We start from the raw sequence: 20,180 nt of genomic DNA on the forward strand, positions 1-20,180 counted from the left end.
AGTAACCCCTGTGCATCGCTGGGTGTGACCCAAAAAAGCAAAAAAAAAAAAAAAGAATTAAAGCAGTTCCTAAGAGCACAGTTGTCATTCAATTAGAGATACTACTATATAAGAAAATTTTTATTGGTGTGCCAGCGTCCAGCCTGGGGTTTAATGGGTCAAGCATTGATTGCTGCTCTTTATGCTCCAGGAATGTTGACAAATGTGACTATCGTTGGTTTTCATCTTTACCTTATTTCTTACCTCTTAGAAACAAAAATTACAGTAACTTCAGTTTTGTGGGAAATGTACACTGGTGGAGGGATATGGATGTTAAAACATTGTATGACTGAAACCCAACAATGAACAGCTTTGTAACTGTGTATCTCATGTTGATTAAAATTAAAAAGTACTTCAATTTAGTAATTTCAGAGAGACTTTTTTGGGGGGGTTGGTCTCTCAAGCAATGCTTGGGGTGCTGGGAATCTCTCCAACTCTTGATATTTGTTTGAACTTGATACTTGGTAGAGGGGGCACTGATGATGGTTCAGTGTTTGAGCCCTGAGATGCTGGGGATCAAACTCAGCTCCTCATCTATGCACGCCATGCAGTCCATCCCTTTGAACTATTTGCCAGTCTCTCAGATAGTCATTTTATTTTGTTCTATTTTATTTTGTGTTTGCTTTTTTTGGTCACACCTGGCGATGCACAGAGGTTACTCCTGGCTCATGCACTCAGGAACTACTTCTGGCGGTACTCAGGGGACCATATGGAATGCTGGGAATCAAACCCGGGTTGGCCACGTGCAAGGCAAATGCCCTACCCTTTATGCTATTGATTCAGCCCCTCAGATAGTCATTTTAAAAAATGCTGTATCTGTGATGCTGGAGAGATAGTACAGTGGGCAGGGCACTTGCCTTGTACATGGTTGATCCAGGTTCAATTCGTGGCACTTCATATGTTCCCTGAGCCCTGCCATGAGTGATCCCTTAGTAAACTCTGATGCAGAAGTAAACTCTGAGCACCACCAGATATGGTCCCCCAGACCAAAAATACAATGAAGATAAACTTATATATTTTCATTTTATGCATATATTAATATTGAGTTGGTCAATCTTTAAATTAAACTTGATCTCAATAAAGTATTAACTTTGTTATATTTTTAAGAATGGGTTCTTCGGGGCTAGAGAGATAGTACAGTAGGTAGAGCATTTATCCTGCATGCTACTGACTTGGGTTTAATTCCCAGCACCCCATATGGTCCTGCTAGGAGTGATTCCTGAGTAGAGCCAAGAGTAAGCCCCAAGCATATCCAACTGTAGTTCCCAAACAAACAATTAACCAAAAAAAGAATGTGCTTGCTTTCTTTCTTTCTTTCTTTCTTTCTTTCTTTCTTTCTTTCTTTCTTTATGCTTTTTGGGTCACACCCGGCGATGCTCAGGGTTTACTCCTGGCTCATGCACTCAGGAATTACTCCTGGCGGTGCTTGGGGGACCATATGGGATGCTGGTAATTGAACCCAGGTCGGCCACGTGCAAGGCAAACGCACTACCCGCTGTGCTATCGCTCCAGCCCCCAAAAAGAGTGTGTTTTAGAAATAAAAAATTGATATAGAATTATTTTGGCCTGAGAGAGACCATAGCAGGCTAAGTATGTGCTTTTCATGTAGGATGCCCAAATTCTATCCCCAGCATTCATGGTCTTCTGAGCACATCCAGAAGTGAGCTCTGATCTTAGAGCTGGAAGTAGCCCGAAGACTATCAAGAGTGGTCCCAAAGCTAAAAATAAATATATAAAAGGCTAAATTAAGAGAGTTTCATGGTAATTTATATATTTTAAAACATAAAGGACATTAATCACTCTAAAAATATAATTTCATAAAGGAAAGCTGAAACTTAATTTCAAAATTAAAATTTTAATATTAAATCCTTCTTTCTTATCAGATACCTGGTTGGAACAAAAATGGGGACACAACATTACAGAATTTCAGCAGAGGTTTGATGGAATTTTGACTGAAGGAGAAGGTCCAAGAAGACTTAAGAACTTATATTTTCTCTACTTAATAGAATTACGAGCTTTATCTAAAGTGTTACCATTCTTTGAGCGCCCGGATTTTCAACTCTTCACTGGAAATAAAGTTCAGGATACTGAAAACAAAATATTACTTCTGGAACTACTTCATGAAATCAAGTAATTTAAACAGACCTATAATCTGTAGAAGAGTGATGAGAAGTGGTGTCTATATGTATATTTTTTCAAGTTAAAAAAATTTATTTGGATAATAAAGGGAGGGAAAGAGAGAAATTCATGCTCAAGAAAGCAAGATATCTACAATTTTTAACACTGGAGAAAGATTCCAAGGGACCAGTGCATTCTTTGCATCCTAGAGGCCTAGTTTTTGTTTTGTTTTGTCTTTGGGTCACACCCAGTGATGCTCAGAGGTCTGGTTCTGCACTCAGTACTTATTCCTGGCGTGTTCTGGATTGAACCCAGGTCACCCAGGTGCAAGGCAAGCACCCTACCTACTACACTCTCTCTCTAGCCTCAGGCCCAGGTGTGAGAACTGCCACCAGATAGTCTCCACCAAGAGAGACCCTGAGCCTGATGACCCTGAGCATGACGGTTCAAGAACCCAAGCTCCCCAGCCTCCAAATTCAAATTTTTTAAGTGTTCGTTTAGAGAGTTGCCTTGTATGCAGCTGAACCTGGTTTTATACTGGGGACAGTTGCTAGAACCCCAATACAGTAAGGAGTAATAGAGCACAACTGGGTGTGGCCAGTCTTCCCTGCAAATATTTGTCTAGAGAAAGGGAAATTATTCAAAAATATTAAGGGCTAATTTTGCTCTTTTAGGAGCAATAGCACAGGGGTAGGGCGTTTACCTTGCACGCAGCCCACGCTGCCGACCTGAGTTCGATTCCTCTGCCCCTCTCAGAGAGCCCGGCAAGCTACCGAGAGTATCTCGCCCGCACGGCAGAGCCTGGCAAGCTACCCGTGACATATTCGATATGCCAAAACACAGTAACAACAAGTCTCATGATGGAGACATTACTGGGCCCGCTCGAGCAAATCGATGAACAACGGTTGGACAGTGCTGCAGTGCTAGAATTAAATTTTGGTTTAGTTTTGACTAGAACAGTAAAAGGCACTTATATTTCATTTTAAAGGTCTTTTTTTAAAAAAATTTTTGGGCCACACCTGGCTCTACACTCAGGAATCATACCAGATCATTCTCAGGAGGTCTCATGGGATGCGGGGATTAAATCCAGGTTGGCTGGGTGCAAAGCAAACACCTTATCTGCTATATTATCACTCTGGCCCCAATGAAGGTCATTCTTTCAGTATTTTTATACTGCATTGTTTTTATTATTAAACATATTGGATTTGGGAACAAACTTCTACTTTTAGCTGTAAGGTTTGAGGATAAGAGCTTGTCTGGGAACATCAGAGTGTTGATTTTACTGATTTTCTCCTATCTTATTATTGATCACTGTCCAACAAAATGTTCTTTCAATATTTTTAAAACAAGACTTTAAGATATACAAATTTTTATATATATTTATATATAAACTTATAGATATATAAATATTTATATATAAATATATATATTTAAGATATATAAAAGTGTTTTTTAAGAATTTTTTTTCTTCTTAAATGCAGGTCATTTCCTTTGCATTTTGATGAAAATTCTTTTTTTGCTGGAGACAAAAAAGAAGCAAATAAACTAAAGGTAAGTATTTTATTCACTAACTTAGACTTTAGATCTTTTCCTCAAAACAAAATAAAACAGATATGATGTTTCGAAGGCAGGTCCAACTTAGTCTTTGTACATGGCTCAGAATAGCAACTTTTTGAAATTATGTGCATGGGAAACCAATAATAATGAGGCTGTATATCACAGAATCTCAAAACAAAACAAAAAACCCAACTGAAATCTGTGTGTCACCCTATGGATGGTTTTCATATTGAGGGTCTCATATAATAAATAAAGGTGATAAATAAAAGGAAAGGACTCTGGAGCACTCTGGAGACTCTTTATCAGTCGGTCTTTCTCTGAGGACAATTCAGAAAATGGTTTTGGTTAAAGTATGTTTTTTAGGGGAGAGGTGCCAGGTTTTGTTGTTCATCTATTCACTGGGAATAAAAAGCATTTAGGAATCCAGAGTGCAGTCATGGTGAGAGCAGGAAACTGGATACCCCGTGGAACAGGATTTGGTCTTTGTCTTGTCTCTTAGTAGAGGTGGTATTGTGGGCAAGGCCTGCCTTGTGGAGCTTTGTCTCAGTATACTTCAAATGTCAAATTTCAACAGGGTTTCTTAAGCCATAATGTACAGAGCATGATCATGAGGAAGAGACCTCTTCTATTTTGAAGGTATTTCTGGTATATCTGAGGACTCAAGTGAAATGACACAAGTTTTCTGTTATTAATGTCCAGATAGATAAAGACAGATTGCTCTCAGCAGCACTGGCCTTGATCTGATTTTATTTGAATATTTATAAGAATCTTTTTTCTGTTTCTTAGTTGCTTCTTCCTAATCAGGAAATAACCTGATTTTATGTATCTTGCAAAATGGAATACTCTTTTTTTTTTACAAAGCAATTTTATTAATTTGTCATTGTTTTGCCAGTCTATAAAATTTTGTGAGTACAGTTTCACTCCTCCATATGGAGCCTGCTGCAGCCACCTTCAAGTTCCAATGAGACCACACTCTCAAAATCACCTCCCTTTGCCCATTCCTCCCACTTCTTTCTCTTTTGGTAATCACCATGGGTCCCCAGAGTCTGAGAGTTATTTTCAAATAAAATAATTTTTGCACTCAGTTTTTTTCTGTTAGATAATAGTTATTTTTGACCTGCTATGTACCTCCTACTCAAAGCATTCTTGCTAGAAATATATAACCTCAGTGCTTATATAACCTCCCAAACAGTTTTCAGGAGTGTGAAGTGAGGGGGAGGATGCTATAATAAGACTTTGCCCCCTACTATTTTCAATATTCTTATTTTTAATACACTTGCTGGTTTATTGAAAAGTTCTATGGCATCCATCCTTTCTGTATTGTGCAGGTTAGCAGATTAGAATTATTTTTCAGAATGTTTTACTTTACATTACATCAAATTTTAAATTAAATCAAAACCCTGAAATACTGTGTGTGTGTGTGTGTGTGTGTGTGTGTGTGTGTGTGTGCGCAAACCCTGACCCCTGAAAAACTCAGCTTTAGTGTCCTCTGATGTTTAACAGATAATTTTTCTGAATCCTATTATAAGGAAAAAGTAAAACATCTGGTTAATATCATATATACTTTAAAAATAATTTATGGTGTACATTTTGGAATTTCTCCATGGCATATTTGATATGCCAAAAACAGTAACAACAAGTCTCACAATGGAGATATTACTGGTGCCCGCTCGAGCAAATGGATGAACAATGGGAGGACGGTGCTACAGTGCTACATCATGGATGTCATATTTATTTTTATTTCTTTTATTTGAGGCATTGTGTCTTACAATACTGGTCATGATAGGGTTTTGTGCATCAATGTTCCAATACCACACTCACTCTAGAGAGACTCCCTGTCTCTAAGATCCCACCACTGTAAGCTCAGTTTTGTAGACAAGCTCCCAAATTCAGTTGCCTTTGGCCATTTTTTATTCCCTTGCTATGTTTCTTTATATTCCACATATGAGAGCTCATTCTGTTTCTGTTTCTCTCTTGTGTCACATTTATATATTGATTTAAAAGTCTCCTCTTGGTTCCTGGTTAGACATAGAGAACTTGCATGAAAAAGAACTGATTAACATTCAGTTCAAAGTATAATAGGATCTCACTTGAAGGCTTACATTTGAGAATAAGTGAGAATTGCTTTCAGCCAGTTGGTTTCACTGACTATATATCACATCACTGACCACAGCACATTTGATTATTCTAGCCACACCCTGTCATTATTTATTTGTTTTTTGGGCCATATTCTGTTGTGCTCAGGGTTTAGCTGGCTCTGCGCTCAGGGATCACTCCTGGTGGGGTGGGGGCCATCTGGGGTGCTGGGAGTCGAATGGGGTTTGCATTGTGCCATGTCAGTAAAAGGTAAAAGGTAAAGGCCCTCCCGTTGATCGTCGATTTGCTCGAGCGGGCCCAGTAACGTCTCCATTGGAGACTTTGTTGTTACTGTGTCTGGCATATCGAATACTCTCGGTAGCTTGCCGGGCTCTCCGAGAGGGGCGGAGGAATCGAACTCGGGTCGGCCATGTTGGCCGCTTGTAAGGCGAACGCCCTACCCGCATCTTATCCAATATACTCTCTTGTTTTTATTATTATATTATTTTAGGCACTGTGGCTTACATACTGTAAATGGTAGGTTTCTTGCATAAATCATACCAGTACCACATCCTCCACCAAAATGTCTTCTTCCCTCCACCATTGCCCCAGTGTTATCTGTTCTCTTCCCCTGACTCCCCTCCTTGGTAAGCTTCCTACTGAAGACCAGTTCTCAGTTTCTGTTGCCTTTGGGCATTTGTTGTTCACCTACTATGTTTCTTTGAGAGAGAGATTATTCTGTGTCTGTCCCTCTCCGTGTGACTAATTTCACTCAGCATGATGGACTCCAGATACATCCATGTAACGGCAAATTGCATGATTTCATCTTTTCTTACATCTAAGTATTATTGCTGTGTGTGTGTGTATATATATATATATATATATATATATATATATATATATATATAAAATGGTTTCTTTATCCAGTCATCTAATTTTGGACACTTGGGTTATTTCCAGATTTTTGCTATTCTGAGTAGTGATGTAAAGAACATAGAAGTACAAATGTCTTTTCTGAATAGAGTTGTTGGGCACTGGATGTAGAAGCCAAGAAGTGAAATTGCTGGGACTTATGGAAGCTCAATAGTATTTTAAGAAGTGTCTGTGCTGTTTTTCAAAATTCCCATTAGGAGTGAATGAGGGTCCTTTTTCTACCACATCCTTGGCCAGCACCGGTTGTTTTAGTTCTTTGTGATGTGTGCTTCCTATCATTTTAAATGTTGACCTAAAAATCATAGATACAAATAAGGATACTTCTAAGTGATTTAGTATAAGTGATGTATGGATTGTGAAATTTTCTTATCTAACATAACTTTGAAATATATTTAGATTATTGGACATTGTTATTTTTGGAAATTGTATTGGTTTTCTCTTGTTCTGATTTTGAATTGGGCATGAACTCCACCTTACTTTTTTTTCATAATTTTATTTATTTATTTTTTCTTCTTATATGTATCTATTGAATAACTGTGGGAAAAGTTACAAAGCTTTCAGGTTTAAGTCTCAGTCATACAATGATCAAATACCTTTCCCTTCACCAGTACTCATTTTTCACCACCAAGAACCCCAATATACCCCCCTCCCACCCTTCCCAATGCCTCTGAGGAAGATGATTTCTACTTAACTCTTCTCTACATTGATTATATTCATTATTTCGACAAAAGATGCACCATTATTGTTCAGAATTTCCCTCCCCAACTATCAGAATTGCTGAAAAGTCATTGTGAAATACTTTGTTTTCTATAGTTGGTTATGAGAATCATACAATGATTTTAGATTTCTGCAAAGAACCAGATAATTACGAGATTGGTTTCTGTGTGTCTGGTGTTATGGCTATGCCGGGGAGCTGCTTGTGGGGGGCAACTCGTGACCTTGGTAGGGTGTGAAGGACGAGCCAGTACTGTCCCCCTTCCCATGAGACTGCAGTTGCCCTATCACTGCCGCTGGCTCATATCTGACTTTCCAATATGCTCTGAGGCAGCGGCCGGGGGGGGGGGGGGGCTGGGTGGGGGAAAGGGTGAGAGAGGGGAGGTGGAAGGGAGCAACACCCTTTCCCTCCCAGGGAGGCATGACTCCGTAGTTTAACGCATGGTCCATTCACTTTTCTGCCACAAGCTGCCAGGCTCTGGACTGAGTCCTTTTGCCTCTAGAGCCATGGCCATGCTGGAGAGCCGCTCGTGGGGGGCAACTTGTGACCTCGGTAGGGCATGGAGGACGAGCCAGTACTCCCCCCTTCCCATGAGCCTGCAATTGCCCCGTCACTGCCAGCTCATAACTGGCTTTCCAATAAGCTCTGAGGCGGTGGCCACCCTGCTGTCCGGGGGGGGGGGGGGTGTTAGGGGGGGAGTGGGGGGAGGTGGAAGGCAGCAACACTGTTTCCCTCCCGTTGAGGCATGGTGACATAGCTTAATGCATGGTCCATTCACTTTTCTGCTGCAAGCTGCCAGGCTCTGGACTAAGTCCTTTTGCCTCTGGAGCCATGACTGTTCCGGAGAGCCACTTGTGGGGGGCAACTCATGACCTCGGTAGGGCATGAAGGACGAATGCATTTAGTAATATTTTAAAGTTGTTTCTTAGAACTTTTTTAAGTTGTTTTGTTTTAAAATTTTTTTGTGTGTTTTAATCATAACTTTTATATTGTGACTTCTGCAATCTATTCTGCTTCTTAGAGAGAGAGAGAGAGAGAGAGAGAGAGAGAGAGAGAGAGAGATTGAGATTATATGGTTTCCATATTATAGGTCAGTTGAGATTCCCCTGAATCTAAGAGGGGATCACTTAGAAGATTAATGAATATTTCCATTGGTGTAAAAGAAGGATGTATTTTTAGTATTTCATTCTCTTTCCTTTATTCCTGAAAGGCATGCACTACTTTTGGGTAGGCTTAATGCTTTTGCCCTATTATAAAATATAAAATATCCTAGTATTCATGTATATACATATATATAAACACTTTTTTGAATGAAAAGGAAATAATAAATAGCAATTTTAGAATAGTTCTAGAAGGTAGAATACAAAATTTTAGAGGAATATATGGAAAGCTTCCTTTGTACTTGTAATTTTTTTCTTCAACTTGAAGGGTACATGGATGCTAACAATATTCTGTAAGTATCTGTATGTTAACAATACCATTATTATAAAAGAAAATTTGATTATTTTACTCAGTATCAGGTGAAAACTGGACTTTATTTATTTATTTTGGTTTTGGGGCCACACCATGCTGTGCTCAGGGCTTACTTTGGGTCTGTGCTTAGAGGACTATAGAATATATGTAGTGTCAGGGATTGAACCTGGGTTAGCTGCATGCAAGGCAAGAGGCCTACCTACTGTACTATCCCATTGGCCCCTCAACTTAATTACTTTAAAATTTTTTGCAAATAAACCACAACACCCAAAAGGAGAGAGAGAGAGAACAAAAGAGAATGCCCTGCACAGAAGGTTTGAAGTCAAGCAGTCTTCGGCTATACATTTGCTATTTACTAACAATAAAGAATTTGGGGAGGGTGGGAGCAACAGTACAGCAGGTAGGACACCCTTGCATGTGGCAACCCAAGTTCAATCCCTAGCACCCCATATGGTCTCTGGAGCGTGCCAGGAGTAAGCCTTGAGCACACTGGGGTGGCCCCCAAACAAAAACAATTACAAAAATAGAATGTAGAGAAGTTATTTAGTCTTTCTGGACCTTGATTTTGTTGTTCTGTTTTTATTTATTTATTTATTTATTTATTTATTTATTTGGATCACACCCTAGATAATACTCAGGGCTTACTTTTGGCTGTGTGCTAAGGGATCATTCCTGACTCTCTGCTCATGGATCCTCAGACAGATGCAATTTCAGGGATTGAACTGGGATTGAATGTATGTAAGATAAGCACCTTAACCCCTGTATTATTATCTCACCCCTGGATCATGTTTCTTAAATTCATTAGAGGTCTATTATACCATCTTTTGGATTTGTGGTGAAGAGGAAATGAAATTTTGTATTAGATTCCAGTGTTTAGGAGGTGCTCAGTGAATGCTGATTTTAATTCTACTCCTCCTTGTTGACACCCTATATTACATTGCACAGCATTGGCATACAGAAGGCACTTTGAAAATATTAATATTTGGCTATTGTATCTTAATAAAATTTTTGTTAAATTGTGTCTAGGAGGACTTTCGACTGCATTTTAGAAATATTTCAAGAATCATGGATTGCGTTGGTTGTTTTAAATGTCGACTGTGGGGAAAGCTTCAGGTAAATATATCTAGTTAAGTCCTATTTTTAAATTTATTTTTCACAAAGAGTTTTCTAATTTTTTTCTTATTTTTATTATAGACTCAGGGTTTGGGCACTGCTCTGAAGATCTTGTTTTCTGAGAAACTAATAGCAAATATGCCAGAAAGTGGACCCAGTTATGAATTTCAACTCACCAGACAAGAAATAGTATCATTATTTAATGCATTTGGAAGGTTAGTTTGAATGTTCTAAAACTTTTTCTGTTTCCAAATAAGTCTGATGCAACAGGCATGCTCTCAGATCAAACAGTGTAAGGAATAACCTTTTTAGTGAAATAATCTCAGTGTAGAAGTCTATGATCTTGTAAAATGTAAGTATTTAGCTGTCTAATTTGATGATATTCTTTTTTTTTTTTTTTGGCTTTTTGGGTCACACCTGGCGATGCACAGAGGTCATTCCTGGCTCTGCACTCAGAGGACCATATGGGCATATGGGATGCTGGGAATCAAACCAGGGTCAGCTGCCTGCAGGGAAAATGTCCTACCCCTGTGCTATCGCTCCAGCCCCTTGATGATATTCTTCATTTTCATCTATTGACTTTTATAATAATTGACTGAATTTCAATAACCATACTACTAAATTTGTACTTTTTTCAAATTTATAATTTTCTGTGCTTCCCAAATATTATTTTGAAGGTCCTTGAAAAATTATGTTTATATTTTTATGCACTCTTTGTTATATGTATGTAAAAGTTAATAATTCTTTCAAAAATGATTAATTTTCATGAAAGTAATCATAGGATAAACTTTAGATTAGCTTACATTATAAAATTTAAATAGAGATATATTTCTTTATATGCATTTCTGAGGCCAGAGAAATAGTATAGTGGGGAGGGCACTTGCCTTGCACATGGGCAACCTGATTAAATCTCTCACTTTCTATATTTTCCTCAGAATCCTGATAGGAATAAGCCTTTGTTTTCCTCAGAACCCTGATAGGAATAAGCTCTGAACACTGCTAGGTATGGCCCAACAGCCAAAAAAAAAAAAAATTCTTTCTGATCCTGTGAGGTGTAAAGAATGCAGAACTATATAAAAATCAATATAGTCTAGAGACTGCACTCATTTACTCATTTACTTTTAAAATTTATGATTTAATAGTTTATATTAGAATTAATTGAAATTTAAAATCATTTTTCTATAAAAAAATAAAAATAATAAAATCATTTTTTCTGGTACTTGGAAATTTACCAGTTTTATTTCACTGAGTACTCAGCTTCATTTTTTTTTTTTTTATTGTGGAGAGAAGAGCTAAAGAACACTGAATTAACAAGTATTTTATTTAAAAATTAGTGAAATGACTTTGGTCATATATTATTTTTACTCTTTATTGTCCAAGAGCTTTTATTCTTTTTATATGCATTTAAATATGATGTATTTATTAATTTATTTTGGGGTTTTGGGGCCACACACAAGTGTTCCAGGCTACTCCTAGCTTTGAAGCCCTCAGCTCAGCCAGATATGGCCCTAAAACAAAACAAAACAAAACAAAAAAAGTTTTAGGTTGCTGGGGAGAAGGTTCAAAGGGCTGAGCACGCACATTGCATGCTGGAAGTCTTTGGTTGATACCTGGCACCACGTGGTCCACCAACCACTACCACCTGGTAGGACCCCCGAGTACCATACTGGGAGTAGCTTCTAGTTACTGGGTACACCCCCAAACACAGTAGCATTCTGAGCAATATTATGTCAGTTTCACCACGTCAAATTAAGAACTAAAATACATAAGAACCAAAATAGATTAAATTGGGGATGTGCCTTTACATTTGTTGAAATAAATCACACAGTTTTCTGTGTTCTAAAATTACAAGGTAAATTGAGGAAAAATTTTGTTTGATTACAGAATTTCTACAAGTGTGAGAGAATTGGAAAACTTCAGGAACTTGTTGCAAAATATCCATTAAAGGACATCAGTTGAAATGTACGTATGTGCCTGTTTGTGGACACTGGAGGCCAAAGAGTGGAATTGCATTCAGAGGCATCACAGAAATGACAGTCTTAAGCCAAACATTTTATATAAAGCTGCTTTTGTAAAGGAGAATTATATTGTTTTAAGTAAGCCATTTTTAATTGTGTTGTCATATATAATATTATTGTGAGTAAAAGTGATACTTTGATAATGAGCTATAAATTTTAAAGTTTAATATGGAATAAAATCAGGATTATCTAATTTCTATATGGGAAAACTAAGCAAATGATGTTTTACATCTCTCAAACTAGATTTTTGTGTTAGCTGTCATACAAGTAAAATCATGGCCAATATGACAACCATTTAATGGAAAAATGCTAGGAAATAGCTTAATATTTTTCAAAGTTTTTTAGGTTACCAGATTTAGCAAATAAAAATACAAAATGCCCAGTGACACTTGAATTTTAGATAAATAACAAAAGTTTTCTTAAATTTAAGTATGTTACCAGTAACATTTGGGATAAACTTATACTAAAACGATTTCTTATTTAAAATTCAAAGTTAGCTGGGAGCCTTTGTTTTAACTGGCAAAACTAAAATACATTGGTATGAAATAAATAAACTTTTAGAATTATATTGCTATTTTCATTGGGTTGTTTTGTTGTGTAGAAAGACACAAAGGCAACTCAAAGGCATATGAGATTTCTTAATGTTATAAAAAAGATGAATAGATTTATATACTTATTCTCATAAATAAGTCCCTAATCTGAATAAAATTTGGGGGAAATGTTTTATTTTTATATAATTTAAAATTTACAGAAAAGTTTTCAGGATAGCACAAAGAACACACTTTACCCAGATCTACTAATTGTTCATATAGTGTTATCTTTCATGCTTTCTAGTTTTCCTTTGTCATTTGAAAGTCAATTATAGGCATTATACCTTTGAACCCTAAATTTTTACGTGTGTATACTAAGTGGTTTTAAATGAATTTTTTTTTCAGAAGAGATCTGGAACTATAATACTATGAACCTAGAATAAGGAATCATTTTGAGTTACAATTTTAAGTTGTTTTTGTTTTGTTTTGTTTTGTTACCCCTTTCATACGTGATTTATAGTTAAGGGCATGTATATTTTAGTTTTTGTATATAAAGTTCTTTTTATTTTCCTTTCTAAAACTAAACTGTAATCTTGGACGGTTCTCATTAATAGAATAATGAAAATAATCCTCATTGGTTAAAATGTTTTTAAAGTGTTTCAGCATTTCTATCACATGGTAATTGTAGGTGACAAAGAAACAAAGAAACTGTTTACCTCAAAATTGTGTGCTCTTTTTATGTCTAAGCAGGTATACCATATGAAATGCCTCGTTATTGATAAAGCAGAGTTCATACAATGGATTAGAGATATCATTTTACATTGCTGTATACTTTTCCTTTTCTGTGTTCCTAAGAACGTAGTGCCAAAAAGAGTAGTGGGTAATAAGACATATTTGTTGAAATGAATCTATGAATATGTATTCAGTATATTTGAATGAAATAGTTACAGAACCAAGATTAACAGTGTGTGTCCTATTTTCCTTTCAGTTTTTCTGAATAGGGGAGAAAAGGAAAAATAGTAACCTACTAATTAGGTAAAAATTACCAGAGACTCAAAGGATTCTTGAGTGAGCATCAGATATAAAAGCTTTATTAAGGTCATTTGTAATATTCTGAAAATATTGTAGATGGTTTTGAGTGGTAATTTTGTCTACAACGCTCTAATGCCTTACCTTTTTTAAAAAATAGCCATTTAAAAAATAATATTTCTGTCTTCCACTTGGTCACCTTCCATATGCTCCTTTACTATAATCTGCTTCCAGCATTCTTTCTTTGAAATTAAAATCCCCAATCAAAACCCACAGTTTAATACATAAGCCCATTTGTTTGTTTTATTTTAGGCCACACCTGGCGATGCTCAGGGGTTACTCCTGACCATATTCAGGAATTACTCCTGACACAGTTTGGGGGTGAGGGGTGGGGTGCCACATGGGATGCTTGGGATCGAACGTGGGTCAGCTGGGGCAATTGTACAGCGCTCTGTTCACTGTATAATTGCCCCAGCTCCCATAAGCCCATTTTGCGACTTTTTTCCCCTATTTTTTCATATGACTTTCTTTTCCCTATATTTGACAGTGTGTATGACCCCTTTAAAGAAATCTTTTCCCTCTGGGTTCTTTGTATTTCAATTCTTTGTGGATACCTTCTTTCATTGTCTTTTTTCATTTTACTCCTTAAACATTATTCCTGAGACTTTCCTCTGTGCTCTCTTTATCTGTTGGGAAGGGCTTGTCCCCCTGTGATTCTTGATCAACCAAACTGGAGTTTCAGTACTAGGACCTGAAGATGACCATCAGGGTCACATCCAGTAGGCTCAGGGGACCATCAATGCTACCCGATGATATTTGTAGGACCACGTACTGCTCATGTACTGCTAGGGATAGAACCAGGGTCAGGCGTGTACCCTAGTCCCAATACTTCCCACCCCATACTTTCCCCCCAACCTCCTTTTTCTCTTAGTGACCATCACTTCTCACTTTTGGGTAACTCTAATTCAATGATTTCTAAATCATTATCATTAATGCATACTTACCAATCCATCTGCCTATGTATATCTTCCCTTTGTTGTCCCATAGACACCTGTGAATGTCATAAAATAATCATTTTCTCCAAAGTCTACTGCTATGCCTATGATCCTTACTTTAAGAACTATGGTCATGTATAAATTCTCCAGAATTACTACACATTTCCATCTTCCTTCCTATTAATATCTTATCAATATCTTATCAATATATCTTAATATCAATAAGATTTATTGATATTATTGATCAATAGATAATCGATCAATATCTATCTAAAGATTTGTCTATATAAATCCAATTCATGTCATTGCTCTAAAAGTACCACATGAAGTTATCTTCTTATACCTAGCTTGTTTTTCTCTGCTACCATAATTGGCTTTCTAGAAATATAATAATGTTGTATCCTACTTATCCTACTTTGGACAAACTGGCAGACTACCCAATGTAACCTGCCCACATGGCAGAGTCTGGCAAACTCCCCGTGGTATACCCAGTATGCTAAATACCAGTAACAATCATGGGTCTCATTCTCCTAACTCTGAAAGAGCCTTGAATATGGAACTTTTAAAAAAAATCTCAGGGCTTGGACGAAGGAGATGTTACTGGGGCCTGCTCGAGGCAATCGACAAATAACAGGATGGTCGTGATCGTGATCCTACTTAATGTACTTCAGTACTTCATGAACCTTTAGGAGGAAGCAGAATCCCTTTGCTTGGTGTTCTAGGCCCTCTGAGGTGTATCTATTCCCACTTTCCACCTTGTTCTGATAAAATAGACATAGAGCTCTTTAGATGCACTGTGAGCAGGCCTCAACACCTTGATGCATTATATTTTTCTTTGTCCCAAGTGCCCTAACCATCTTTCCCCACTGGAATGTTTCTTGTGTCCTTGCAAGCCTGGCATAAATTATCATTTGTGTGAAATCTTCCTTGCTCCATTCAAGGAACGTTAGCTAACTTTCTTTTGTGTCACCACTGTAATTACAGCCTACCTCTATTGTGTCACTTATGTACTGTATTGGATTTTTTCTTTTTAAAGATTCCTTTATTAGAATGTGAGCTCCTTAAGGGCAGGAAAAGGAACGTTATCCATTTTTGCATATTCATAGCACATTTTCTGGGATATGAGCACTTAATAAAATTGCTTTTAAATGATAACTGCATTAATTATCATATAATATAACATTCACTCCAAATCTTCTTTACAGTAAGAGCAAGAAGATTCCAAGGATTTGTGGACTTGATGGTGGTGGTGGAGGTGTCAATAAAGTTCCTAAAATTATAATGAACATTTGGTGTGGTTTCGGTACATTATAAAAAGGGTCTTTGGTGGAAAAAAATGATGAGAATTCTTTTAGGGCAAAGAGAATAGATGCTCAGAAAATGGGTTCTTTCAGGGCAACAAGAATAGATGCTCAGAAAATGGGTTAGATTAACTTATTCCTGTTTAAGATTCTATGAAGAAGTCAAGGGATATTGTAAGTTATTTCATATGTGGATTTTCTTAGCTTAATGTTGGTATTTTAAAATGTATATTAATTGCACTTTTTAATTACATTTCTTATACTCATATGTAACATGCAGGACATAATGTCCAGATATAAGTAATTATAAACTTAGTAGAGGCAAACATTTGTAACTCTTAATGCTTTTTTTTTCCAGTGGTAGTACTAGAGTTCTTATATGACAGAAACTCAATCAGTGCAGTTCATTAAGAGAGATTAAGGAAGCCAGATATTCAAATAAAAGCACAAACACTTTTATTTTTAACAGTAGTGTTTTGTTACAATTTAGGGAAACAACAAATAAATACATTCATTGGCCACAGCTATACTTTTAAAACCGGTTTGAAACTGGTTTTTGTAGCTGAGAAACACTTTTAAACAATAAAAAAGGCAGCTATGCATATAAAAGCCACTTTAGCTATAAATTACATCTTTCATAAAACTACAACCAGCTATAATGGGTGGTAACAATTTCAAAATTAATAGCCACCCCAATGAAACAAGAAAACAAGTACTGCTAACCACTGTAGAATTACACACTTAAGCAATGAAATTCACTTTAAATTAATGAACCAAAAATGAAGATTTGACATGATCATCATGTGCTTCAGTGCAGGATGAAGAGGGAGCTGGTAGCCCTTTGATTTCATAAACAGTTACTTCTTTCAAGGACCAAACTTAAAGTGCTCCTAGTGCTTTGGAATTTTTAAGCAAAATTTGGGCCAGAAGCTTACCTTTTTTCTTTTTGTCTTTGGTGATGTTTTGTGGCAAATGTGCATAATGAGATAAATGCAAGTTTCTGGGTACTCTTGTCAGTAATGAGAATAAAATTACAAATCTCAAATTTATAATAATCATTTAATGAAGATGAAATAGCAAGTTATTTTAACTGAACTATATTTTGAAAGTACTCTTTGCTTATACCGTCACACAGAAACATTATCGAGAGAAGCCTTGCCAAAAAATACATCACTTTGAACTCTAACAATTAACAAAGACAACACATCTTTTCAGATAATGCTAGATAATTAGGCAACATTATTAGGAAAATGAATATTCTGAAAAGAAATGTAATAACTGAAGTTGTAATAAAAATATCAGTTAAATACACATTACATTTTTAATACTAAGATTAACTTCTGTACCATAAACTTTAAAATAATTTGGTTACAATAGGAGAATTTATATAAAGTAGCATAAGTTTGTACTTCTGATTGAATTCAAAGTCATTTTGTATGATAAAAAGTTTTTTTGCATGTACAGTTTCCAAAAGATCAATAACATTTAAAATTTTATTTATCACTTGGGAACTCACCTACTGTTTGTACTTTTGTGAAGTTACTGCATCAATTTTTAAACAGCTGAAAGACTTTTGGAGTAAGAGTAGAAATAAAACAACTCTAATCAAAGTAGAAGACAAAAAGTAGATGACAGAAAGGACAGTTGTATTTTTTCCTGTTTTGAAGAAACAGATGAGCAATTAACTGTACATGGTTAGTCATCTGTAAGCATTCTGTGGCGACATTCCATGTTGCCTGTTCCCTTGGCATCTTGAGGTATTCAGCATCTATTTCTTTCCACATAGACACTGGTAGAAAGTGCATTTAAAAATTCTCTATTGCCCTAGCCTGGCATAAATATTTTTTAGCTTCGGGATAGAACATTTAAGATAGTTTTAATGTAATTCTAAAAAGTATTCTAATATTAACCCCCGGTTTATACCTTTATACAAGGTCATTTAGTCTAGTACTGAAATTAATATGTATTAAATTCAATTTGGCTTTAATAATAAACAAGATATAAAATGGTAAAACCAATGGGGGAATTAGGTTTTATAAAGTATTGCACTTGAGTTCACTGCAATAATGTCTCATGATTAAATTTACCTGAGGACAATCCTGATTCAATGGGTAAGATCAGTTATAGCTGTGAAAGCTAAATCAAATACTTCTGAAAATGCATTCACATTTTAACTTAGGATTGTACATTTTAGGTATTCTTAAATGCATCTGTAAACTTGTTTAGTCCCAAGAAGTTTCTACCAAAATCTCCCTCTGCAAAAATCACTATTGCTTTCTTGAAGAATCATGCTTAAACTACTACATATATCTGCATCATACAAAATAATCATGACCAATTCTATTCCAAGTAGCCATATCATTTTCATGGGTGTACTTTTCTCTTAAAGAAATATCTGCAGCTTTCCAAAGAACACTGCTGGTAATCATTGTAAGGATCACTGCTATGATTCGTTTAAAATGATTGTTTAATTTTCATTGGTACTTTACAAACATGCTTAAAAAAACTACCTTCAACAATTACCTGTTTTAGTAGACCTTTTTAAAAGAAAGATACACTTTCAGGCTTTAATTCTGTGCACTGTTCATACTGTAAAATTTTTATTGGATAAGAATCCCACATAAAGCACACCATTAAATACACAGACTTTAATATATTTTTAGGGAGCACTATCAGGATATCTGAAGGAGGCTTCTCCCACTGATTCTTGGCCAACAGGCAGGTGATTCAATCTGAGGACCCATAGATGCAGTGTTGCTTTGGGCCTTTGGTGTTGGGGATTAACCTGGTCACCCTGGTGGTGCCCGGGGAGCCCTGACTTTTGTTTAACAGGAAAATTGCCTCCTAATTTGGTGTATACTATAAATGTCCAATGTGAGCACTGGAGTGTGACTCAGGGTACTGCAGTGTACTCTTTCAAATTAAAGATAAAAGTGCAAATACGCATTGCATGTTCCAAAATCAGAATGTTTGGAGGTCATCAAGTACCTTAAGCTCTAACCCTGCTTTTCTTCTCAACTTTTCCATTTTACTTCATTTTATTATGAAGAGTCAAAAGTCACAGCTGTGTCCTCTGCTGAATAGGTTTCCAGGCTTTGTTTTCAGTAACAACAGAGAGGAATGTTTATGTCGATGGAATTTAAACACATTGCATAAACACATCCATGAAAAACAATCAGAGAATCACAACTCAGTAATGTCAGTTTTGTGGTGTTACATATAAGCTATGGTGATTGTTCATATCTAAATTACTACAAGTAAAGAGCAAAGGAGCAGTATCTGTCATAGGTCCATTTAGGTGAGGAGAGACAGTATAACTGTTGCCGCCACATCCGGTGATGGTGCCATACCAGCCCAAACCTTGTGAATTTGTTAAACTGCAACCAAAAATGAAGAAAAATTGCTATCAGACTATGATCAGACTATAAGAGGTCACACTGACATTTTTAGTATTTAATAATTTTCAAGATACAGTTAGTATCAGATACACTGAAACACAGTCCTTGCCAAGTGACATGACTTTCTACTTTCTTTGGGCCTGTGAACAAAGAATTGAAAGCATCGGAAGACTTACTGGTAACTGAAAAATGAGGGCTGTGATGTATAATGCTTTTTAGTTTTAAACTTTGTCAGAAAATGGATTTTCATCTAATATCTTTGGCTCTATTACATGCCAAAAAAGTGAATAAATGCTACGCATTTATGAGTAGCATTCAACTTGAAAAAAATAGTAGTAAAGTACTTAATGTACTAGGTGCTGTTCTAAAACATTGCATGTTCATATAATGCTCTATGTAAATATATGTATATACACACCCATTTAATTTTCTTAGAAGACCTATGAAATCAGTTCTGTTATCATACTGCTTGTTTCACAAGTGGAAAACAGTCTCAAAAACTGGGTGTTAAATAACTTGTCTAGAGTAGGTTAGGATTACATAAGTTTGTCACTTTACCTGATACATGGCTAATGGTAAAAATTTCCAATGTTTGGAACAGAGAATATAGGATGACCAATGACATCTCAGCAACTGAGAACTGTTAACAAGGGTTTCTCTGATTTTGAATTGCATTAGAGATATGGAACACATTTAACTCCTATGATAGTTTTTCTTCCCAGCTCACCAAACCCTATTTATTTGAACCACTTCATCACCAAAGACACTTCTCAAATAAAGGAAATATATGTGCTCAGACTCAAGTTATACTGCAGGTTTATAGTATAGGCTCAATTGCAGGTTTAACATTTACTGTTTTAAGCTCCAATATTAAATATTCCTTAT

The 20,180-nt window shown here is 36.2% G+C and overlaps 2 protein-coding genes across 2 annotated transcripts in view; one reads left to right on the top strand and one right to left on the bottom strand.

Annotated features, from left to right (window-relative positions):
* ERO1A (endoplasmic reticulum oxidoreductase 1 alpha) overlaps nucleotides 1-15,882 on the top strand; it is a 58,571-nt gene extending 42,689 nt beyond the window's left edge. The window contains exons 12-16 of the mRNA XM_056133755.1: nucleotides 1,923-2,169; nucleotides 3,639-3,708; nucleotides 9,938-10,024; nucleotides 10,106-10,239; nucleotides 11,909-15,882. Coding sequence (XP_055989730.1) covers nucleotides 1,923-2,169; nucleotides 3,639-3,708; nucleotides 9,938-10,024; nucleotides 10,106-10,239; nucleotides 11,909-11,969 — 599 coding nt within the window. The 3' untranslated portion in view covers nucleotides 11,970-15,882. The remainder of the gene's footprint in view (nucleotides 1-1,922; nucleotides 2,170-3,638; nucleotides 3,709-9,937; nucleotides 10,025-10,105; nucleotides 10,240-11,908) is intronic.
* A 2,425-nt stretch (nucleotides 15,883-18,307) lies between these two features.
* The window catches only part of GPR137C (G protein-coupled receptor 137C), a 64,437-nt gene continuing 62,564 nt past the window's right edge, over nucleotides 18,308-20,180 (bottom strand). The window contains exon 7 of the mRNA XM_056134111.1: nucleotides 18,308-19,274. Within this exon, the coding sequence (XP_055990086.1) occupies nucleotides 19,097-19,274 (178 nt within the window). The 3' untranslated portion in view covers nucleotides 18,308-19,096. The remainder of the gene's footprint in view (nucleotides 19,275-20,180) is intronic.

This window comes from Sorex fumeus, unplaced genomic scaffold, assembly GCF_029834395.1.
Source record: "Sorex fumeus unplaced genomic scaffold, SorFum_2.1 ptg000098l, whole genome shotgun sequence".
In the NCBI taxonomy this organism is placed as follows: Eukaryota; Metazoa; Chordata; class Mammalia; order Eulipotyphla; family Soricidae; genus Sorex; species Sorex fumeus.